The 21,153-nt window shown below is 46.4% G+C and overlaps 1 protein-coding gene across 1 annotated transcript; it reads right to left on the reverse strand.

Moving 5' to 3' along the window:
• Positions 1–906: 906 nt before the first annotated feature.
• LOC119381737 (scoloptoxin SSD43) lies at positions 907–19,092 on the reverse strand. The gene is made up of 4 exons (XM_037649503.1): positions 18,793–19,092; positions 18,153–18,243; positions 11,031–11,209; positions 907–1,020 (listed from the first exon to the last, which is right to left on the reverse strand). Exons 1-4 carry the CDS (start codon positions 19,090–19,092, stop codon positions 907–909), a joined length of 684 nt encoding a protein of 227 aa, XP_037505431.1.
• Between the last annotated feature and the right edge of the window lie 2,061 nt (positions 19,093–21,153).

Genomic DNA, 21,153 nt, shown 5'->3' on the forward strand with positions numbered 1-21,153 from the left:
AATACATTCTTTAACGAAGTTTGACAACCCGTCACGCGGCTGACGTTAATAAAGGCATTGAATATCCATAATAAAAAAACTACACATCCGCCAGGATTTTCCGCTGTCATAAACTGAACTAGCGTCTGCGAGTTACGCCATTTGAAAAAGGGTTCGGTAAACTTCAGTGAAGCTAAGCAGCTCCGCAGGTAGCTAGCTTCTATACAGCAAATTCACGGTTCCCTTTCCCTGAAACAATTGCTCGCAAGATAACATCTTGCTTTTTTTTTGTTGCAATTTAGCAAAAAAAAAAAAGAAACAGTTGTAAGATGAGCGCTTTTCCCTTCCTTGCATTATGAATGATCCTATACTTTTGAACAAGGGGTGTACAGCCGCGTTGGTCAACTGCAGAAAACTTCATTTCTGCAACCTGAAAAAGTTTCTTTTAATGGTTAGTACAGAGACTTTCCGAAAATATGTTGCCTAACATAATTACAAGATAACCTCCATTATCTGATACTATTGGTCTAAAATTTTCTCTTCACACAACAATTCATGGAATGTCGGATAGGATCAGATTTTTTCATTCATTCTGTAAGAGAAACCCTGATACAAACGACAGCATGCGAAATAATCTCATTTATCGTGATTGCTGGTTAAGGTAACCAAAGCCTCTAGCTTTTTCATATGAGCCATTATGGAGCCCTCGGGCCTTGAAAAACAAAAAAGGAAAATTCATTTTCGAATTCAAGGGCCAGGAAATGCAGTGTTTCCTCACATGCACTTTTTTCAATATGTTAGATTCCGCCGTAGCGGGTCAGCACTCACCAGTTCGTACATGTTCAAAGCCGGCAGGTAACGATCCTGTCGACCCCTCGCGATCTTGGAACGGTAGTCGTTGTGCACCAGCAGAGCCTCCTGCTTCGCTTAGTCGCTGAGGCCCGTGAGCGAGTAGTCGATAATGCAGAGAGGGTTCGGAGGCTCGCAGGCCGTGTGTATGATGCCGCCCGGAAGGTTCTTGTACTCAGGCAGGCATCTGATCTGCATCATAGCGCCCACCGTGTACACGCGGAGATTGGATTGGATTGGATTGGAAGAACTTTATTAACAAAGTCCGGAGGCGTGTGCCTTAGCACACGGCGGGCGGCTCCCACGACGGGACAGTCAGGCCGAGACCTACCGCCGCATCGTGGGCCCTCTGGACAGCCCAAAGTTGTGACTGAATGTCCGGACTCCTCAGAGCGGAGCCCCACTTGCTGGCCGATGCTGTATCAGTGCCACGTACCGAGGGGCACTCCCAGCGCATGTGGTGTAAGGTGGCTAAACCGCCACATTTCGTACATGAGTTAGTTAAGTAAACATCAGGATAAAGCTTTCACGCGGAGAGGCACAAAGAAACCCGCGCTCTCTTCGAGTTGACTCATGGCGTAAGGCATTTCGGTTGGTTCTCCAATATTAGTGGCGCGTAACGGAAGTGGACGCATATTACTTGTCCGTGTTCTCTCGAGAAGTATGCGTTACGCACACAAGATATGTGCGACACCAGTGACGTCAGCGACGTCATTTCCAAGTGTTTCCCACTTTCTCATTTTGAGAGAAAAAGGTACCCTTTCGAGAACTGTATGAAACCGTACCAGTTAAGTTAGACCTTCTCGCGAGATGGCTGATTCGTAGCGAAATGGTAGTGTACTGCGCAAGCACAAAGGAGGGAAGAGGAAAAAACTGCGCTCTTTCTTGTCAGTCTTTTTTCTTCCCTCTTTCGTGCTTGCGCACTACGATACCAGTTTTTCCATTTGTGAGCTTAATTCTCTAGGAACGTCCTAATCTATCCTATGCTTCGCTATCTATCTATCTATCTATCTATCTATCTATCTATCTATCTATCTATCTATCTATCTATCTATCTATCTATCTATCTATCTATCTATCTATCTATCTATCTATCTATCTATCTATCTATCTATCTGTCTGTCTGTCTGTCTGTCTGTCTGTCTGTCTGTCTGTCTGTCTGTCTGTCTGTCTGTCTGTCTGTCTGTCTGTAAACGTTGATGACGGCGTAGTAGAATGTCGCCCCTGGCGACTTGGGCATGTGTGTCGACGGAAGGTCAGGAAGGTGAAAGTGAAAAGCTGGATTGAGAAGTCGTACCGCCGGATCTACTGGTGTGTCGGTCCTACTGGTGGTCGTACAGTTGATTGTGGTGAAGGTGGCCCCTCTGTCACGGGAGTGCCGCCTCTCTGCGAGTATCGATAGAAGCCAATTAGTGGTTTTCTTGTCGAATAATAATAATAATAAAATATAGGGACAGCTACGCACTAGTGGCGCGAACACTGAGCAAACAGCGAAGCCTCTCTCTCTCTCCTCCCCACACAGACATCACTATTCCTCCCTCTCGCTTCCCTTTCACAAGTCCAGCCTGTCACAACAGTCTGGACTTCTGCTTGGGAAAACTTCTTTGAAAGTGAAAGCTACGGCGAGTTGGCAAATTGCACATGGGATTTCAGAGCGTACTCAGCTGGATGACGGAAAACCGGACGCACACCGACACGGCGCTGGCTCGCAGCAATTACTATTTAGTCATCGCTAAACTGAACAAAATATGCGGTTATTCGCGCTTCGTCGTAGAATGTGGGGAGGGTGTTAAAACATTAAAATAAAGAGAAACTGCAAAGTCCTTCGACAGGCCATGGGTGTTTGTGGAGTCATCAGTAAAGGAATCCCATGAGCGACTGCCGCCCTGCACGATAAGATGCTCTATAGAATGACCAGCACTCGAGGTGAGAACCTTTGACGCCTCACCAAACGTGAAAGTTGGCCGTCGGCGTTGTCTGGTGGCGTCAACACGAGTGATGCAAAAAATAATCATGTCATGACGTCACCATATGGCGCCATACGACGTCACAGATCGCCAAAATTTGTGACGTCATACTGACGCCACATGATGACATCATCGCAAGGCATCGTCGCTTGGTCAAAGGTGGGCTGATCACGGACGTAGGGTAAAACCACGTTAGGTGCGGGAAGCTTTCGGTGGGGGCGAGGGAGGGTCAATGCATCGAGTGGGAAGAAAAAGGAGAAGGCGGCTTTCGCCTTCGAGTCGTGTTAGGCGAATGCGTAAGAGACCCTGGGACTCCGCCCCTTTCAGCTTCACTGGTTAACCGTCTCCATAGGGTGTTTGGGCCGTGATTTTTCGCTAAGGCATCATGGCATAGGAACCGAGCTTACAACAAAATAAGAAAAAAAAAAGAAAATAGCGCTGGTGCTGCTCTTGTTGATTGCACCGCGCTGCTGTTTTTATTTATTTTATCGACTTACAGACGAGCAGCCTGTACTTTTGAATCAGCGCTTGTTCTGTGTCTTTGTTCGCCTCGTCTACCGTTGTTGCGTCTCTCAGAAAAACGTTGTTCTCTTTTCCTTCCTTCAAGACATTGTCAACATAAGCGACGTTATCGAATTCATCCTCTTACCCGTTCTGATTATGTTCGGTTAGTATGCTACCCAAGAAGGGTCGCGTACGACGATGCTCACGGAACAACACGCCACGAGTCCTTTCTGAAGCAGTGGAAAGGGTCGTTCTGACGTCACGCATATCTGCCCGTATTCACAAAAACGTCTCACGCTAGAACTCACTCGAAAATTTTGCCAGCAAATCCTGATGCTGGACGTATCATTAGCGATGCCGGCCGGTCAATCGCAAAGCGCACTTACAAACGAAATTCTTTATGAATTGGCCTCCTTACTTTTTTGCATCGCGGTGACGCGTGCTAGGTGGCGGTGCAAGCATCGCTTACGCAGAGGTCATATACGCAGGTGCCTCCCGGCGGACATCCACTGCACGTAAGTCCGGGCAAGTATATGGGCTGTCCGAGTTTGGCGCCGCTGCAGAGTACAAGAATCCAGCAGTGGGGAATTGCGGTTTACAGTGCGGCGCCGTAAAGCAGGAACTGCGCAAGCGCGCAGTGTTGCTGCGTTCAATGGACAGCAGTTAAAAAAAAAAAACTAAAGTGAAACACTCTGTCAGTGTATATGAATAAATCACTTACAGCACTCTATTGTCGTCAATTTTAGCATCATAGGCTCATTATTGAAATAGAAGTTTCCTCTTCCGAATTTCAAACCGAAATCTTAGCGCCCGAATGTCAGTGTGACGTCCCGGATTTGAAGTTTTTTTTTGTTTTTTTTTGCATTATAGGGATTTTTGAGGCTTGCTGTGTTGGCTCCCTTCGAACACGATGTCATTCGTCTTTTACCAATAAATAATTGCGTAGACCCTAGCAGACGGTATCAAAGTCTATGACTGACTCCTGGCAAGTTGGTGGTGGAATCTCAAGGCGCTTGTACTTCGCTTCAAACTTCAAGCCAGTTGTAATTCGCTTTCGTGCGTTTTCTCGCTTACCAAGCGCTTTCTGCGGCGAGAACGGTGCTTTGGGGATTTTGAAAAGACAGCTTGGTATACTACGGTTGAATCCATTTTTAAATGCGAAGCATTTTTTAGCGAACCTCTGCGAGTTTGAGCATATCTATCTATCTATCTATCTATCTATCTATCTATCTATCTATCTATCTATCTATCTATCTATCTATCTATCTATCTATCTATCTATCTATCTATCTATCTATCTATCTATCTATCTATCTATCTATCTATCTATCTATCTATCTATCTATCTATCTATCTATCTATCTATCTATCTATCTATCTATCTAGCCGCCTACGACTTTGTGCTCTCCTGGCCGTTTCGTTAATCGGATGTATGCCAAAATTGGTATTGAATAATATGGCCGTATTACGAACATAAATGACAGGTTATAACATGAAAATCATGACATGCATGTCATGAATAGCATGATTTACATTCCACGGCCTTGGGGCTCTTGCGGCCATTCCGTTAGTTTCATATATACCAAAACTGGTATGACGCGACAAGAGTTCATGGCGAACATAATGACAGGTCCTAACGTGCAATTCATGACACGCATGTCATGTGCGGCTTGACTTACATGACATGGTCTCGGGGCGCTCGCGGCCGTTTAAATGAATGGATATATATGAAAACTGGTATGACGAGACATTTCGACATGACGAACATAACTGACACGTGGTAACATGAAAATCATGACACGCGTGTCATGCACGTCATGATTTACATGCCACGCTCATGACGCACTCACGGCCGTTTCGCTAGGTTGATATACACCAAAACTGGTATTGCGCGATGTGACTGTATGAAGAACATGAATAACAGGTAGTAACATGAAAACCATGACATGCATGTCATGTATGTCATGATTTACATGCCACGCTCATGGTGCATTCGCGGCCGTTTCGCTGGCTTGATCTACACCGAAATTGGTATTGCGCGACGCGACTGTATGACGAACGTAAATTAGAGGTGGTAACATGAAAATCATGACACGCGTGTCATGCTCGACACAATTTACATGCCACGCGCATGACGCACTCGCGGCCGTTTCGTTGGTTGATATACACCAAAATTGGTATTGCACGATGTGACTGTATGAAGAACATGAATAACAGGTGGTAACAAGAAAACCACGATATGCATGTCATGATTTACATGCCACGCTCATGGTGCATTTGCGGCCGTTTCGCTGGCTTGATATACACCAAAATTGGTATTGCACGACGCGACTGTATGACGAACGTAAATTAGAGGTGGTAACATGAAAATCATGACATGCGTGTCATGTTCGACATGATTTACATGGCACACTTATGGTGCGCTCGCGGCCGTTTCACTAGATTGATATGCACCAAAATTGGTATTGCGCGATGTGACTGTATCAAGAACATGAATAACAGGTGGTAACATGAAAATCATGACATGCATGTCATGATTTACATGCCACGCTCATGGTGCATTCGCGGACGTTTCACTAGCTTGATATACGCCAAAATTGGTATTGCGCGACGCGCCTGTATGACGAACGTAAATTAGAGGTGGTAACATGAAAATCATGACAGGCGTGTCATGTTCGACATGATTTACATGGCACACTTATGGTGCGCTCGCGGCCGTTTCACTAGATTGATATGCACTAAAATTGGTATTGCGCAACGTGACTGTATGACAAACATATATGACAGGTGGTAACTTGAAAATTATGATATGCATATCATTTACGGCATGATTTACATGCCACGCCCATTGTCTGATCGCGGCCGTTTCGCTAGCTTGATATACACCAAAATTGGCATTGCGCGACGCGCCTGTATGACGAACGTAAATGAGAGGTGGTAACATGAAAATTGTGACAGGCAAGTCATGTGCGACATGATTTACATGCCAAGCTCATGATGCGCTTGCGGCCGTTTCGCTCGTTCGATATACACCAAAATTGGTATTGTGCGATGTGACTGTATGACAAACATATATGACAGGTGGTAACTTGAAAATTATGTTATGCATGTCATGTACGGTATGATTTACATGACACTGTTATGGTGCGTTTCCGGCCGTTTAGACAACTTGATATATACCAAAATTGTTATGCTTGACAGGAGTGCGTGTTGACCGGTCATGCAGTGTATGTACCAGAATATGCGTTTCATTGGCATGGTATATACCACATTGTACATGCACGCGTGCATGGCAAACATGCGATATATGGTGAACTAGATGCCATGGCATGAATGTTTTCATTTGACTCAAAAATAAACAAAGGGATGTATGCAGCTCTTTGCTGGCTGCTTCGCATTACATCGATTCCCACAGTGCGTGGGATCTGCCGGATTTTTTTAAAACAGAAGCTGTTCTTAGTTGATCCTTCGCCGTGAACCGGCATGACGCTCAGCAGAGCTCGGTATAGTGTGGCGACAGCGAGTCAAGTAGAGAGGCGCACGCTGGTCACGTGGCCTTGAGGTGTGGCGAGAGTGACGTTCGGTAGGAAGGGGAAAGAGCTGCGCCTCACCGAGAGTGGCGAGAGAGAATAAAACATCTTTATTATGTTTGAATGGAGAAGGAGCGCGTGGGAGAAACCCCTAGTCCGGGGTCCCTAGGATGACTCCAGCGACAAGTAGGGCCCGCTTTATCACGGCTCGGAGGACATCGGGAGGTCCATCGCGGAGAGCATCGTCCCACAGCTCCTTGTTACGTAAAGGGGGAAGGAAAACTGGCAAGGGAGGGAAGATGTTTGCAGTTCATTCAGTCGTGACGTGGAAGGTCGTGAGCGAGTTTCCGCAGCCGGGGATAATGTTCTGCACAGCAGTGTGGGTAGAACTTACTTAGAGATACAAAATTTGGGAAAGTGTTGGTCTATAGCTGGCGCAACGCTACTGCCTTTTCTCGCGAGAAAGATGGCGGTGGCGCGCTGAAGATTGTCTTTGTGAGAAGAGGATCTCGCCCACCCTGAACTGGTCGCCTCGCCATCCGGGCCGCACGGAGGGAAGTTTGGTGGGCGACAGAGTGTGCGTTCATTGCCCTGCAGAGAGGCATGGCCAGGAGTCCGGAGCATGGAGCAAGAACTATTTAGGAGGCGAAACTCCCGTTAGAACGGGCGCCGGGGGGCGTCGAGATAACGTCACAACAAATACAAAAATAACATGCGCAGACGGAGACACTTCAATTGGCGGCGTCTTGCGACGCGAAGCCGTAACCACAACAAAAAAGCAAAAAAAAAAACAAAGAGAAAAAGAAGCGGTACTGACCGGGCGAGCCCGCCCGCGCGTGTTCTCTGTAGCAGCGTTCGTGAGCAGACAACAGCGGCGTTTGCCTCAGCGGGCACGCAATTTTTGTTCTTTTAAACGCGAAGCATTTCTTAGCGAACCCTGGGCACTTTGAGCGTATCTATCTATCTATCTATCTATCTATCTATCTATCTATCTATCTATCTATCTATCTATCTATCTATCTATCTATCTATCTATCTATCTATCTATCTATCTATCTATCTATCTATCTATCTATCTATCTATCTATCTATCTATCTATCTATCTATCTATCTATCTATCTATCTATCTATCTATCTATCTAGAACGCTACCGTAGCGTTCAAGCGCAGCCGTGAACGAGCATATTGTCGCGCGGGATTCACATGACTTAACCTGAAGAACAAACAAATCCTTGTAGTGTAAACTGGCGAAACTTTCGAGAAAAATGCAATGCCTGACGAAAGGAGCCACAGCAGATGCAGTAGTACAATGAAGCACTATACTACCACCACACAGCTTCACATAGAGTAACAGATAAAAAACAACGATACAACACAGAAATGCAACACACATGCAAAACAGAAATGCAATAGCCTGACGAAAGGGGGCATCAGCGTCAATGTTTTGACGGCTTTCACGGAGTGGAGCCGGCTCGATTTGTTTTCTACCAAAGTGCTATAGTGAGAAATCTGTCTGCACCTCCAAATCATTCGACATCAGAATGCACTTTCACTTACGCTGGGGCGTAGTTGCACACAAAGATTCTGGTGTTCTGTCCAGCCATCTGAAAGTTGCTGAATCCGCAGCCCACGTAGCGCGTTTTTGCCCATATCAGCTGTTTCGTACGAGTCGTGAGAATGGGAGAAAAAAAAAAGATTAAGACGAATATACGTGGAAGTATGTTAGTAAGGAATAGGCTATGGTAAATATTTAGAATGTGGTCAGATTTTGTTACCCGGTTCGTGACACAGCACTATCGGCCCACGGTACAGCCGGCTGAAATCTAACACAGGTACCAAAATACTTGAAAATCAGCTTTTACCGATTTTTTGCAGGCTAAGGTCGCCTTCTCTAGACTAGCACTCTAAAGAAGATCCGTACGGAGCGAACTATACGGTTGGCCCCGATATTCGTAGTAGTTGACATTTCGGGAGAAGCTACTCGAAAAATGGAAGTTTTTCCAAAATTACATATGTTTGTTTTTGTTTTGTCAAGTTTATTTTCTCTACTTTCATGACAAAAAATCAGCGTTGTATTTAAGCCTGAAGTAGGTTAAAAACACTTTTAAAGAGCACAAGGTGGCTATTAAAAACTAAACAAAGCTCATTGTCTAGAGTCCCCTGGAAAATGTCACCTGGCTGCTTGCCATTGCATTTCGGATGAGGAGTTCACCAAAGACACATGCTCAAAATAACAATGATTCGCAAGCTCTCATGATGGAAGAAATACTTTTAAAAAGCATATCTTTGTCACATGGATGAGCTTTCATTTCTACCTTTAAAAAATATTTTTCTCAAGATGCAATTTTGGGCAACTTCTTGAGTTTGGACATCGTGTTTCTCGTACTTCTGGTGGCCAGATCAGAATCAAATTTTCCCACAGATTCCTTAACATGTGAAGAGCTCAATTATGTGCTTCCAAACCTGATATCACTACTATAATTATTACAATTTTAAAGTAAGCAATTAGTATTAGTTGAGCATTTTAAGACTTCCCATATTATAATTTTTCTTGTTCATTAAAATGTCTTATACACACTTTCTAGTTAGTTATTTGCATTGTACAGTTAATGTGGAGCAATATTAGCCATTAATGGCTCATAATCATCAAAGTTTAGTGACGGAAAAAGTGTGTCCAAAAAGAGCTATATTTTACATTGTCATGGTACAAAAACGAAAACTATGCAAATTACTATAAAACTAATTATATATTTAAAATCAGTTCAAAAAATCACAGCATATCCACGTGGTGAATTATGATGAGTGGGGCGAAGCGAACTCGCGCTGCAGCACGGCGATGGCATTGGCGCGAGCGCGGTCCTTCTTGATGGAAGATATTGTGCCTAGATTGTTTAAGAACCACAATCTGTTGCACACACCGCAACTAAGGCCGAAACTGTTATCAAGGAAGTCCCGCTGGAAGCGCGCGTCGGCGCCTTCGGGCAGAGCCCGCCTGATGCGTTTTGCAGCCACTTCACATGCTCGCATAGCCTCGGGCTCTGCCTGCCGGTACGCGCGCTTTCTCGCCGCTTCACGGTCCTTCACATTTTGAAGATCCGATTCGCGCCGCAGCCGTGCAGCTTGTCAAGCAGCTTCGGCCTCGCGGGCTCGAACGACGGGGTCTTCTTGCCGCAGCCCTGCAGCTTGTCGAGCAGCTTCGGCTCGCGGGCTCGAACGGCGGGGTCTTCTCACCGCAGCCGTGCAGCTTTCGAGCAGCTTCGGCTTCGCGGGCTCGAACGGCGGAATCTGCTTCGCAGCGTCGACGTGCAGCTTCGGCCTCGCGGGCTCTCGCCTCAGGATTCTGTCTGCGAGCGCGCGCTGCCGCCGCCTTCCGTGCCCTCCGTTCCGCAGCCTTGTCTTCCATCTGGCGACTCCGAGCTAAAGAGAAAGCGTGCCAAGAGGGAGCCTCATGGCGCGTTACTTCTGAAATGTTGTCTTCGGGTGTCGTTGAAAACACGAGACGTAGTAAAGAAGAAAGAACGCCACACAGGCGAACACGCAACGAGAGTGTCACTCGTCAACGTCGTCGTCTTCTAGTGCATACCAGAACGCGCGCAGTAAAGAACAAAGAATGCCACACAGGCGAACACGCACGAGAGTCTCACTCACCGTGGTCTTCTTCTTCTACTGCATACCAGAACGCGCGCTTCTCACGAGCTAGAGGTGGCTACTACCACGGCCGCTACATAACTACTACAACGCTACAAACAAACGGAGGATGGACAGACCCACGGCATAAGGAGCTTCGCCCCTAAAAAACTATGTAAACAACTAAAAGTTCAGTGCGCTAGGCTGCAGATTAAAGAAACTTATTTTTCGAGTAGCATCTCCCCTTACTCTGACCGGCACGCGCATTTGGTTTTCATGTAAACAACCAAGGATTGGTTGTTTTGGTATTCATGTGAACAACCAATCCCTGGTTGTTCACATGAAAACCAAAGGCGCGTTTCGCGTGCAGTGGCGCGACACGCACACTAAGGTTGACTTTAAATATGTTCTCGGCTATATTATTCGCTGATATTTCGTAGATGATGCGTGTGTGTCCACATAGATCTATCCCACAAGTTATCTTGCGTTCAACGTTTTGTGTCAGTACTCCTTTAATGACAGAACCCCGTCATGCAGGGCCTATGCAATGATCAAGTTCCTGCGCATAATTTACCTGCGCAAAGCGGTCTACGCGGCCCGTGGCTCTTCTGGTGCTGTAAGAGGAGACAAAATCGGGGTTGTAGTTGTAGTGCTCCCGATACCATTCTTCGATCCACGGATCAACTTCTGTGATAGTCTGCTTCGTCGTGTCGACGGACCAGCCGATGCACTGTCCCACCGATTTGAACTTGGCTGCATGTCAAGAGGAACCGAATGAAAATTTCGGCGGCCTTCAGTTAATGACGTTATTCAGTGGGTTGATTGATAGAGATACTCGAATGACTGCTCTTGACTTATGTCAAAACAAAATGACTAATAGACTGGCGCATTCAGGCATGCAACTGAAGAAAGCTTCGTGCTTGAATTTGAGCATCCGAGGTTCTTTAAGGTGCTTCTATTATACTCGAAAGCACGCAAGTTTTGAAGACAGTGTCTGCTTGGGCCAATTCACTAATTTTGCTTTTGTAACTAGGCGTGATGGTGATTGCTGACCGAATGAAACTTGTCTCGAGGCCTGCAAAAAGGACAGAGCATTTCGCTATAGAACTGAGTGGAGTGCGCGCTGTCTTGTGCGCGCTGTCCCGTGTGGAGGCCTTGCTTGGCATTTCTAGAGCCTGCGCGCGAGGTCAAAAAGTGAGGTTTAGGCAACACAGTGTGCTGCATCTCATTTTCTGTCTTAGTCCGCTTGCGTTAAAAAGTTGGAGGACTCTTGAGCTTCGTTTTCAAGAGTATAGCGCGATAGCATAATCGGGCCCCGGGTGCATCGCCTTCTCAATTGTTAGCCTAGCTTAGGTTCTCGGTGCATGCCTCAACCGTGCCACAAGGAAACGAACGTCTGTGCGAGTAACATTGGCCGTTTAAAAATGCCCTAAAATGCCTACTGCAAGTACACTTGCGAGGTGCCCACTGCGCCATAATTCATCGTTTTGAATCAGCGAAGGGGCATACTACACGTACCTACACGCGAACCTACCCAGCTGCTCACTCTGTTGATGCTTTTTCTATGGAGGCAACTCCAGACGGGCTCGTTTCCGACGCCAATTCTCTACTCATATATTTCTCCTACTATATTTACACCTGAGTGCAAGCTGTGCCGGGCCCCCCGGGCCGACCTTTTTCACCTGCTTTGGGGCTGTCCCAGTAAACCTGTGCATCGTGGCCCACAGGGCTTGCAAATTACCACTACGCTGCAGTGGGAGGCGACACTGCTCAGCTCCGACCCTGCCGTGCAGGTCTGGATCACGGGGCGGGCAGAGGCAGCCGCCAAAGAGCAGGGGCTCCTGGCCGACTAACCGTTGTTGCCTCCCACAATCAAGGAAACCATTGGTTTTCAGTAAAAAGGTTTTGTTCTCTCTCTCTCTTCTGCTTTTGCTGCGGCTGCTGATGATGATTAAGTATATCAGGGCGCTTTGTAGTGAGTGGGCCTTTAAAACGCCCACTCGTTGAGCAATTCTGACAATTCCCATGTTTTGACGCCTGGCGCGAGTCTGCGCTTCTGCCACGCAATATTACATGCGTTAAGAGACTCCTCCCACTACGTGACATTCATATAGTGTTTTTTTCCGTAGCGGATTCCAGCAATGGCGTGGCTCTGTGGTGGAAAATCGGCTTGCCACGCAGGAGGCACGGGTTTGATTCTCACTCGGACCTAAGGTTTTCATTATTTATTTTATTTGCATCTTTCTCAATTTGTCGGTGACAGACAACGCCGATTTTTCGCTCCCAGCTGACGCCGAGACCGGATTTTCTGTGAAACGAGCTCTTTAACGCTATCGCGTTAAAACGTTATCCAATGATGGATACCAACACGTACTACATACGGCGCTGCCACGGCCGCTACATAAACACACATTTATGTAGCAGCCATGGCACTGCCTTCTGTAGCTAGGCTCTAACCAGAAATGTAGAGCAGCGAAACAGGTGAAGTACAAAACGGAAGTGAGTAAACAACCGCCGGAATGTGCTTCTGCTTTTCCTCCATGGCTTATACATACATACGTACCGATCATTGTTTATATATATCAGCATATATATATGCTGACTCATTGAAGTCAGCATATATATATATGCTGACTTCAATGAGTGCGAGTGCTGTTTAAGTGTGGTGAGCTTACGCCCTACACCTTCATCTGTACTACGACCATAAAGACTACAAGCGTCACCCTAGACAAGAGTAACGTTGTTGAGTTTCAATTTCAATTTCCATTTCAATTTATTTTTATAATAATGGAGGAAGGCCCGAACAAAAAGTGGCAATTCCCACTTGAAGATTCGGGCCCCCTGTACAAGGCATACAGAAAAGAGACATATAATACACAGATGTACACTGTCAATTTTTATGAAAGGGAACACGCGAGCTCGTGGCCTGCGCGCTCCGGCGGCTGCTTGCAGCGCTTTCAAGCGGGGGCGAGAGCAACAATAGCCTCTTTTCGCGTCATCTATTGGCAAGCAAAACAACCAGTCATGTGTGATATGCAACCGGCTACCAGATTGCAAGCACCTCCCCCTTCTATGCGATTAAGCAAGAGACCGGGCCAGCGGCGCGTCGTCTGCTGCTTTCAAATTGTGCTTGGCACGCGAGCGCACTCGGAACGGAGAAACTCTGCTGCTTGCCTTATACGCGTCACCGCTTCGGCTGATTTAGAACGCTTTAAGCGACGGGTAGTTTCCCGTTTAAAAATCACTCATCGAATGCTGTTGAAAACATTCTTCTGGGTGGAATCCCACTTAGCCGAGGAAATGCAACGCCTGCCAATACAAAAAGCACTAGTATGACCGCGCTGGATGCTTTAAAGTCATGCACAGCGACAGCCGTTGGGGTCGTGATGATAGCGCGAGATGGTGCTGAGTAGCAAACAGAAGGAGAAACAGTTTCTTGGTGGTTGTGAGGATTTTCATCGATATTTATTAGTAACATTAGTGAGATGAGTATGAAACGTGAAAAGAAATATTTTAAATGTGTTTATTGAAACTGAAAAAATACGTCAATTGTCGTTTTCGTTTAGATTCAACAGAAAAAAGTACCACATTGCGACATTTCTCAATACTTAGCGGTTTCACCATTTGCAGCCATGACAACTGCCACTTTAGTTTGTAGGGATTCATATAGAGCGGCCGTTAGGGACGTCTCCAGACTCCCGTCTTAACTTCTCCCACTCCTCCTTGATGACAGCCCAAGGGTTGTCCGCCGAGAGTCCGTGTAAAGGCCGGCCCGCCAGCGCGCTTTCCAAAAGTCACCGGAAAACCACCAACATAACGGCAAACTACCTACCAAAGTTGAGCTCACTGCGCCGCTGTCGCTTAAAGCGCTTTAAATCAGCCGAAGCGGTAACGCGTGAAAGCCAAAAAGCAGAGCTTCCCCGTTTCGACTGCGCTCGCGTGCCAAGCACAATTCACAAGCAGCAGACGACACGCCGCCGGCCCAGCCTCTTGCTTAATCGCCTTGAAGTGGGAGGGGGTTGCAATCTTGCAGCCTGTTCCTTATCACACATGACTGGTTGTTTTGCTCGCCAATAGATGACGCGAAAAGAGGCTGTGGCTGCTCTCGCTCCCGCTTGAAGGCGCTGCGAGCAGTCGCCGGAGCGCACAGGCCACGAGCTCGCGTGTTCCCTTTCATAAAAATTGACAGATGTACATATAGCGTATTCAATATCACAGGAAGTACAGAGAATTTGCATGTAGAAGTCAAACAATACTGCTATAATCACTACATACATCAAGAAAGAAAAATACAAATATAGCTTTCAAACATGACAAAATAATTCGTGAAATTGTGCTTCATATCACTTAGTTATCTGTTTGTGTTACATCAGTGGGTAATAAAGCATTTTATGTCATATTTTTATTACAAACCAATTGCGTAGATCTTTTTTTGTGATATTAGTAATATCAATCCCTCGTTGAAAGAACATATTTAACAATACAGGTAGCGTGTATCGAACGCTTCGCTCACTGTATCTGTTTCTTGAAAAGGGTACTTGCCAAAATTCATTGTTACGCGTAGCATACAGGGGTGTTCTGGTTTTTGATTCCGCTAGGGCAAGTAATATTTGTTCATTATTTCTTAAACACTGTTTGTATATTGTACAAAGGGTGTACGACTAAAGGTTCCGCATGGAGATAAAATTGAACTGAATGAACAGTTCCTTTGTATGCGCGTCCTATGGTACACCAGCTATTTGTCGAACAGCCTTTTTCTGAAGTGTATGCAGGTGATTTAAATTAGATGATGTGGTTGTGGCCCAGACTAGAAAGCAGTAGTTTAAGTTGGACATAAATAATGCGTTATAAATTTTAATTTTTATATTTGACGGTAGTAGTGTACGTAGTTTTGCCATGACACCAACGCATTTCGAAAGTTGCTTGGTTACATGATTGACATGTGTGTCCCGGAGCGTATGCTTATGGAAGTATATACCCAATGTTTTTATGCACTCGACAACCTCAATAGCTGACTGGCCAAGAATGATTTCATGTGTCATTTCACGTCGAGATTGTTTTGGTGAAAAAAGCACTGTTTTACAGCGAAAGCTGTTATGAGATCATTTCACCGGCCGTTTTTGGCGCCGTAGTTGTCCGCCGCTGCCGCCGCCGGTGTCCGTAACCACTATCGCTCGAAATAAGAAAAAAAAACGCCAGGCCTGTGCTGAAACCGCAGCACAGTCACAGCGAAAGCTGGAAGAGCGGCGTTTCTAGATCCCGTTGTAAGCTCTCTTGGGGCTACAACACAAGTACACTAGAAAGGTACCCACTACGCCATAAATCACAATTTTTGTGAAATTGGGAAGCACCTACTAAACCATTATTCGTCATTCTGCGGGGAAGCGGGGCACCAGCTACACGTCTGTAAGGCATTATGTGCACTTTGCTGACGCGACGACTGATGGCGATGAAGAATTATGGCTCAGCCCTTTGTAATGGGTTGGAAGCTTTAAATGGCCCACCAGTTATGTAATTTGCATTGGGTGACGCCCGGTCGCTATTTCCCTCTCCCGTCGTGCTGTATAACATACGTTGACGTGGGAGAGAGATGGGGGGGGGGGGGGCGAAGAACTTTACTGAGACCCCAAGGAAATGGATCATGCGCTTATGGGCTTCCTTGGCAACCAATACAAGTGCACTTGCGAGGAATCCACTACGCTATAAATCATTGTAATTTTACTGAGACCCCAAGGAAATGGATCATGCGCTTATGGGCTTCCTTGGCAACCAATACAAGTGCACTTGCGAGGAACCCACTACGCTATCAATCCTTGTAATTTTTGAGAAGTAGGGCAGCAGGCACTGTGCCATTTTGCGTCATTCTACGGAGAGCATTGGTACCTGCTAAACGCATGTAAGGTATTATGCGCACTTTGCTGATGCTGTGCCTGATGACGATGAAGAATTATGGCAGAGCCCTTTGTAATGGGTTGGAAGCATTCAACAACCCACTCGTTGCGCAATTCGCATTGTGTGACGCCTGGTTACAGAATTCGCGGTGTGCGACGCTTGGTGCTTATTTTACTCTTCTTCCACGCTATATTGCATATGCTAATGTGGTTCCTTCCCGACATGAAGCCTGTATAGGACCTTTTTGCAAAGCAGTTTAAAGCACCGGCATGGCTCAGAGGTTGAATACTGGGCCTCCCACGCAGAGGGCCCAGGTTCTAACCTCGTTCCTTCCTGGAATTGTTTTCTTATTTCGTTTTTTTTTTCTTATTTCGAGCGATACTGGTTACGGACACCGGCGGCGGCGGCGGCGGCGGCAGCGGCGGCGGCGGACAACTACGGCGCCAAAAACGGCCGGTGAAATGATCTCATAACAGCTTTCGCTGTAAGACGAAATAAGAAAAAAATTCCAGGATGGAACGAGGTTCGAACCTGGGCCCTCTGCGTGGGAGCCCACTATTCAACCTCTGAGCCATGCCGGTGCTTGAAACTGCCTTGCAAAAAGACCCTATACAGTCTTCATGTCGGGAAGGAACCACATTAACATGTGTAATGTAGCGTGGTAGAAGAGTAATATAACAACCAAGTGTCACACAATGCGAATTCTGTAACCAGGCGTCACGCAATGCGAATTGCGCAAGGAGTGAGTTGTTGAATGCTTCCAACCCATTACGAAGGGGTCCGCCATAATTCTTCATCGTCGTTAGCCACAGCATCAACAAAGTGCACATAATGCCTTACAGGTGTTTAGCAGATACCATGGTTCTGCGCAGAATGACGAAAAATTGCGTAGTGTCTGCTTCCTTCGTTCACAAAAATTATGATTTATAGCGTAGTGGGTTCCGCGCAAGTGCACTTATATTGGTTGCCAAGGAAGCCCATAAGGCTCCCATGATCCATTTCCTCGGGGTCTCAATAAAGTTAATTCCCTTTGTCTCTTTCTCACGTTAGCGTATGTTATAAAGTGTGGTGGGAGAATGAAATAACGACCTGGCGTCACACAATGAGAAGTACGTAACTAGTGGGTCATATAAAGCTTCCAACCGATTACAAAAGGCTGAGTCATAATTCTTCATCATCATCAGTCGTCGCATCAAGAAACTGCAAATAATACCTTAAAGATGGTACCTCGCTTCTCCGCAGAATGACGAGTAATGTCGTGGTGGGTGCTTCCACCTTCACAAAATTTATCGCTTGTGGCGTAGTGGGTACGTTGCTAGTGTAGTTGTATCAGTAGCCACACGAGAGTTTATAACGGGCTCTAGAAATGCCGCTCTTCAAGCTTTCGCTGTGACTGTGCTGCGCTTTCCGCGCAGGCCTGGTGTTTTTTGTTTTAGTGGCAAGCGGCATTGTTTGCGGCATTGTTTCACGGCATTGTTTGCGGCACTGCTGAGAAAAGATGAAAGCTCTCTCTCGGGCATAAATTTCTGGGACTTAGGTGATGGTCGAGCGAGACTAACGCATTATGGTTGATTCAGCGTTGCCTATACATTATAACCCACACTTTCTCCGTATGCTCAGGAGGAAGGGTTTCAGGTACTCATTGGTGGTAATATATTGAAACTTAAGTTGCATCTCCTCAATACTAAGCGGCCGGCACTAAGTTAACTAAACACGCTCAGATGTGCCGAGGAGCCCCCCAAGAGCGCATGCCTTACTGTGTTCTGCTTGTATTGCCTTTCGATTGGCGTCAAGAGTCACTCACTCGTTATTCGGGCTTCGGGTTTATCGTGTTTGCTGTAGACGCACTGTTCGGCGAAGGCCTGTGCGACCTCGGCCAACTCGTCGTCCCACTCCTGCGGAACAACGCGCAATATTTAGTCTCTTTTCGAAACAAAAATGCCATGGCTATACGTCAAAGCAACTCCATCTTCCAGCGACGTCATCACATCCTCCTATCCCTCTTCGTACACATTAACAGGCAGCACATTTGTATATGCTAGCAAACTGCTGGCGTCCCCTGTGGGGAGCGCCGTTCATGTTGTGTGCCAGGGGGCCTATATAGTTGGAGTATGGGCACAGGCGTGCACGTGGGGGGAGGGCGGCGCAGGGGGAGGGGCGCCCCATCCCCGTTCCCCCTTTCCCTCCACGCGCACCCCTGTGTCCATATCCGAACTATATAGGCCCGGGGGGGGGATGCTCTTGGGTCGAAACTTGGCCTCCAATAAAGGAGAAAGCTGTGCACACCTATGAGTATGGGACGGACACGCGCAGTTGACGGCTGAATCAAAGCGAGACTGACGTTAACGTTGTGGTTGCGTGGTATTCGCCTGTGTGGTTGTGGATAGGCGCGAGCACAGGGAGGGCTGGAGAGACCAACCCTACACAAGTGTACCAACACTCACCAGTTCGGACATGTCTTTTGCCTGCTTGTAATTGTACCGTGCGCCACCTGCGACCTCGGCACGGTAGTTGTTCTGAATCTGCAGAGCTCGATCCTTCAGCTGCTCATTCAACCCAGTGAGCCTCTTGTCGAGCTTGCATTTCGGATTCGGACCCTTGCAGGCCGTGTGTATGACACCTCCTGGGAGGTTCCGATACGCGGGTCGGCACCTGGACTGCAGTGCGCTCGCCGTGTCCAGGCGGAAGAATGTCGCCGTGAGGAGAGCCACGAAGAAACCTGCGCTCGCTCCGAGTCGATGCATAGCGATCGGTATTTGGGTAGCTTTCGCGCTAATCGCGGCGCGTACGGGAAGCGGACTAACACTTCTTCTTTGTTTTCTGTGGCGATGGGGCGCGTTGAGTGAAGGCACGCGGGGCGCGGTTACACGCGCGTCACGTGGATATGGCACGGGCAACGACGACGACCATGAGCAAACCGGTACATCCAATTCTTTGACCCCCTTCTTTATTTTTGCTAATTTGTTTTTATATTATGGTTTATCGAAAGCTTCTGCCCCTTTCACTTTTTTTTTTAAGGAATGTTATTATAGTTCTTATCTAATTTCTCTCTTTTTTAATTTTTTTATTTTTTAGCAAGCGTTGTGTTAACCATTTACATTATAAAGTACAGTGTGGCCAATCCCCCTTGTGGGTATGAGCCAAGATCTAGGCGACAAGACAAGACAAGACAAACCGGTACTCGTCTATGAGCGAAGTCGCATATTAATATAACTGCATTATTTATTTGATATATTACCTACTATTTCCTTTTTATTAATGTTTTTTAATGATTTAACATTGTGCAAATTAACTTCTAAATTTTAAGCTACGATTTCTTGGCCAATCCCCCGGAGTGGCTATGTTCCATAGTGCTGAAGGACAAACAAACAAACAAACAAACAAACAAACAAACAAACAAACAAACAAACAAACAAACAAACAAACAAACAAACAAACAAACAAACAGACAAACAAACAAACAAACAAACAAACATACTAATGCTGTCGCCGTTTTGTATTTTGTGAGACTACGTAATCTGGCAGCCTTGGTGTGCCACGTTAATCTGGTAGGGATGTAGTTTTGTAGCTGTTCTAGGTGCGCGTTAGCCAAGGAGTATTAAAAATTATTTTTTTTATCCTCCTTGGCGTGCGCACCTTTACTGTATTGATCCCGGCATTCCTTTTTTCATCTCTCTCTCTCTCTACTGTATTGATGCTGTACCACGTCTACTGTTACATCCTCTTTGTCATATAATCGCCTTGTCTACGTCGCCGAGTCTTCACATTTTTCAAATTCCACATCGAAATAGAGGCATGCATTACTGCTGATGATAAAGGCGCGTTTTATTGAGCACACACAAAAAAAAGAACTGTGTAGCAGAGATCGGTACTGCTTAGTTTCCTCCAAAACTTGTACAGTTCGTAAGTATAACACTACGCACGAAAGTCACGTTTTCACTGTTTTACCGCGCAGGACAGCGCTTACACATTTTGTAGCGATAGCTCTACTCATCCAGGCGCAAACCCAGAAAACGCCTGGTTCCGTAAATCTGACCTCAATCTTCTCTGAATGTCGGAACATGGATCTTCTTTTATGCAACTACATTTTCGAACAATGGAATTGTGCCAGGGAGCTTGTCAAACATCGCGAGAACGTTCAGCAACATCGTCACGAAAGTTTGAACAAGTGCAACACCGTGCAGTTGTCCATTCTTTTTTTTTTCTTTTAGAACTGTGCCATATCAAGAAACGTTTTAAAGTTACACATTTGCGTATACTAATGGCCAGATGAAACGTGGTAAGCTGTATCTTTTTTTCTGAAAAACAGCAGCGACAGATATTTTCGTGCCGCGCTACCGTCCGACTCTGTGCTGCTAGATGGCTGTTCTGTGTTCTCTTGCAAAATGTAACGGATGAATTTCATTAGACGATTATGTCAGTTTTTAACGCAGAACGGTGTAGCTGAGATTACGTGCGGTTTCTAAGCGAGATTACTGCGAAATTTGATCTGACGTAGTGCCTGAAGCCTCTTGCAGCAAAGGTAGACGCAGCGCGCATGCCGGCCCGCCAGCTCTGTGTTCTTAAAAAAATACCCCTTCGCACAGGTGTTTTGAATCCTGTTCAAAACCGACGAAGATTACGTTTGAGACAGATAATAATTAAGTTCGGTCTTGACCGAGCGGCGCACACGCGTGGACTTTCTATCGCGACATGCCTCGGTCAGGATATACTTAATTGTAATTGATGGATCGCCCCTGCCTGTCACACGGGTACTCTCGATCACGAATGACCCGGATCAGGATTTATCGCCTTGGCCTTCCTTT

Source organism: Rhipicephalus sanguineus, chromosome 2, assembly GCF_013339695.2.
Source record: "Rhipicephalus sanguineus isolate Rsan-2018 chromosome 2, BIME_Rsan_1.4, whole genome shotgun sequence".
In the NCBI taxonomy this organism is placed as follows: Eukaryota; Metazoa; Arthropoda; class Arachnida; order Ixodida; family Ixodidae; genus Rhipicephalus; species Rhipicephalus sanguineus.

What these genes read in the sequence shown, in the direction of transcription:
- LOC119381737 (XM_037649503.1), bottom strand. Translation starts at nt 19,092, where the DNA reads ATGCATCGACTCGGAGCGAGCGCAGGTTTCTTCGTGGCTCTCCTCACG. An exon ending in CAAAAGACATGTCCGAACTG is followed by an intron (nt 18,244 to 18,792) that starts GTGAGTGTTGGT and finishes GTTGTTCCGCAG; the next exon opens with GAGTGGGACGACGAGTTGGC. An exon ending in GCGTAGACCGCTTTGCGCAG is followed by an intron (nt 1,021 to 11,030) that starts GTAAATTATGCG and finishes GCTATGATGCAG; the next exon opens with ATCAGATGCCTGCCTGAGTA.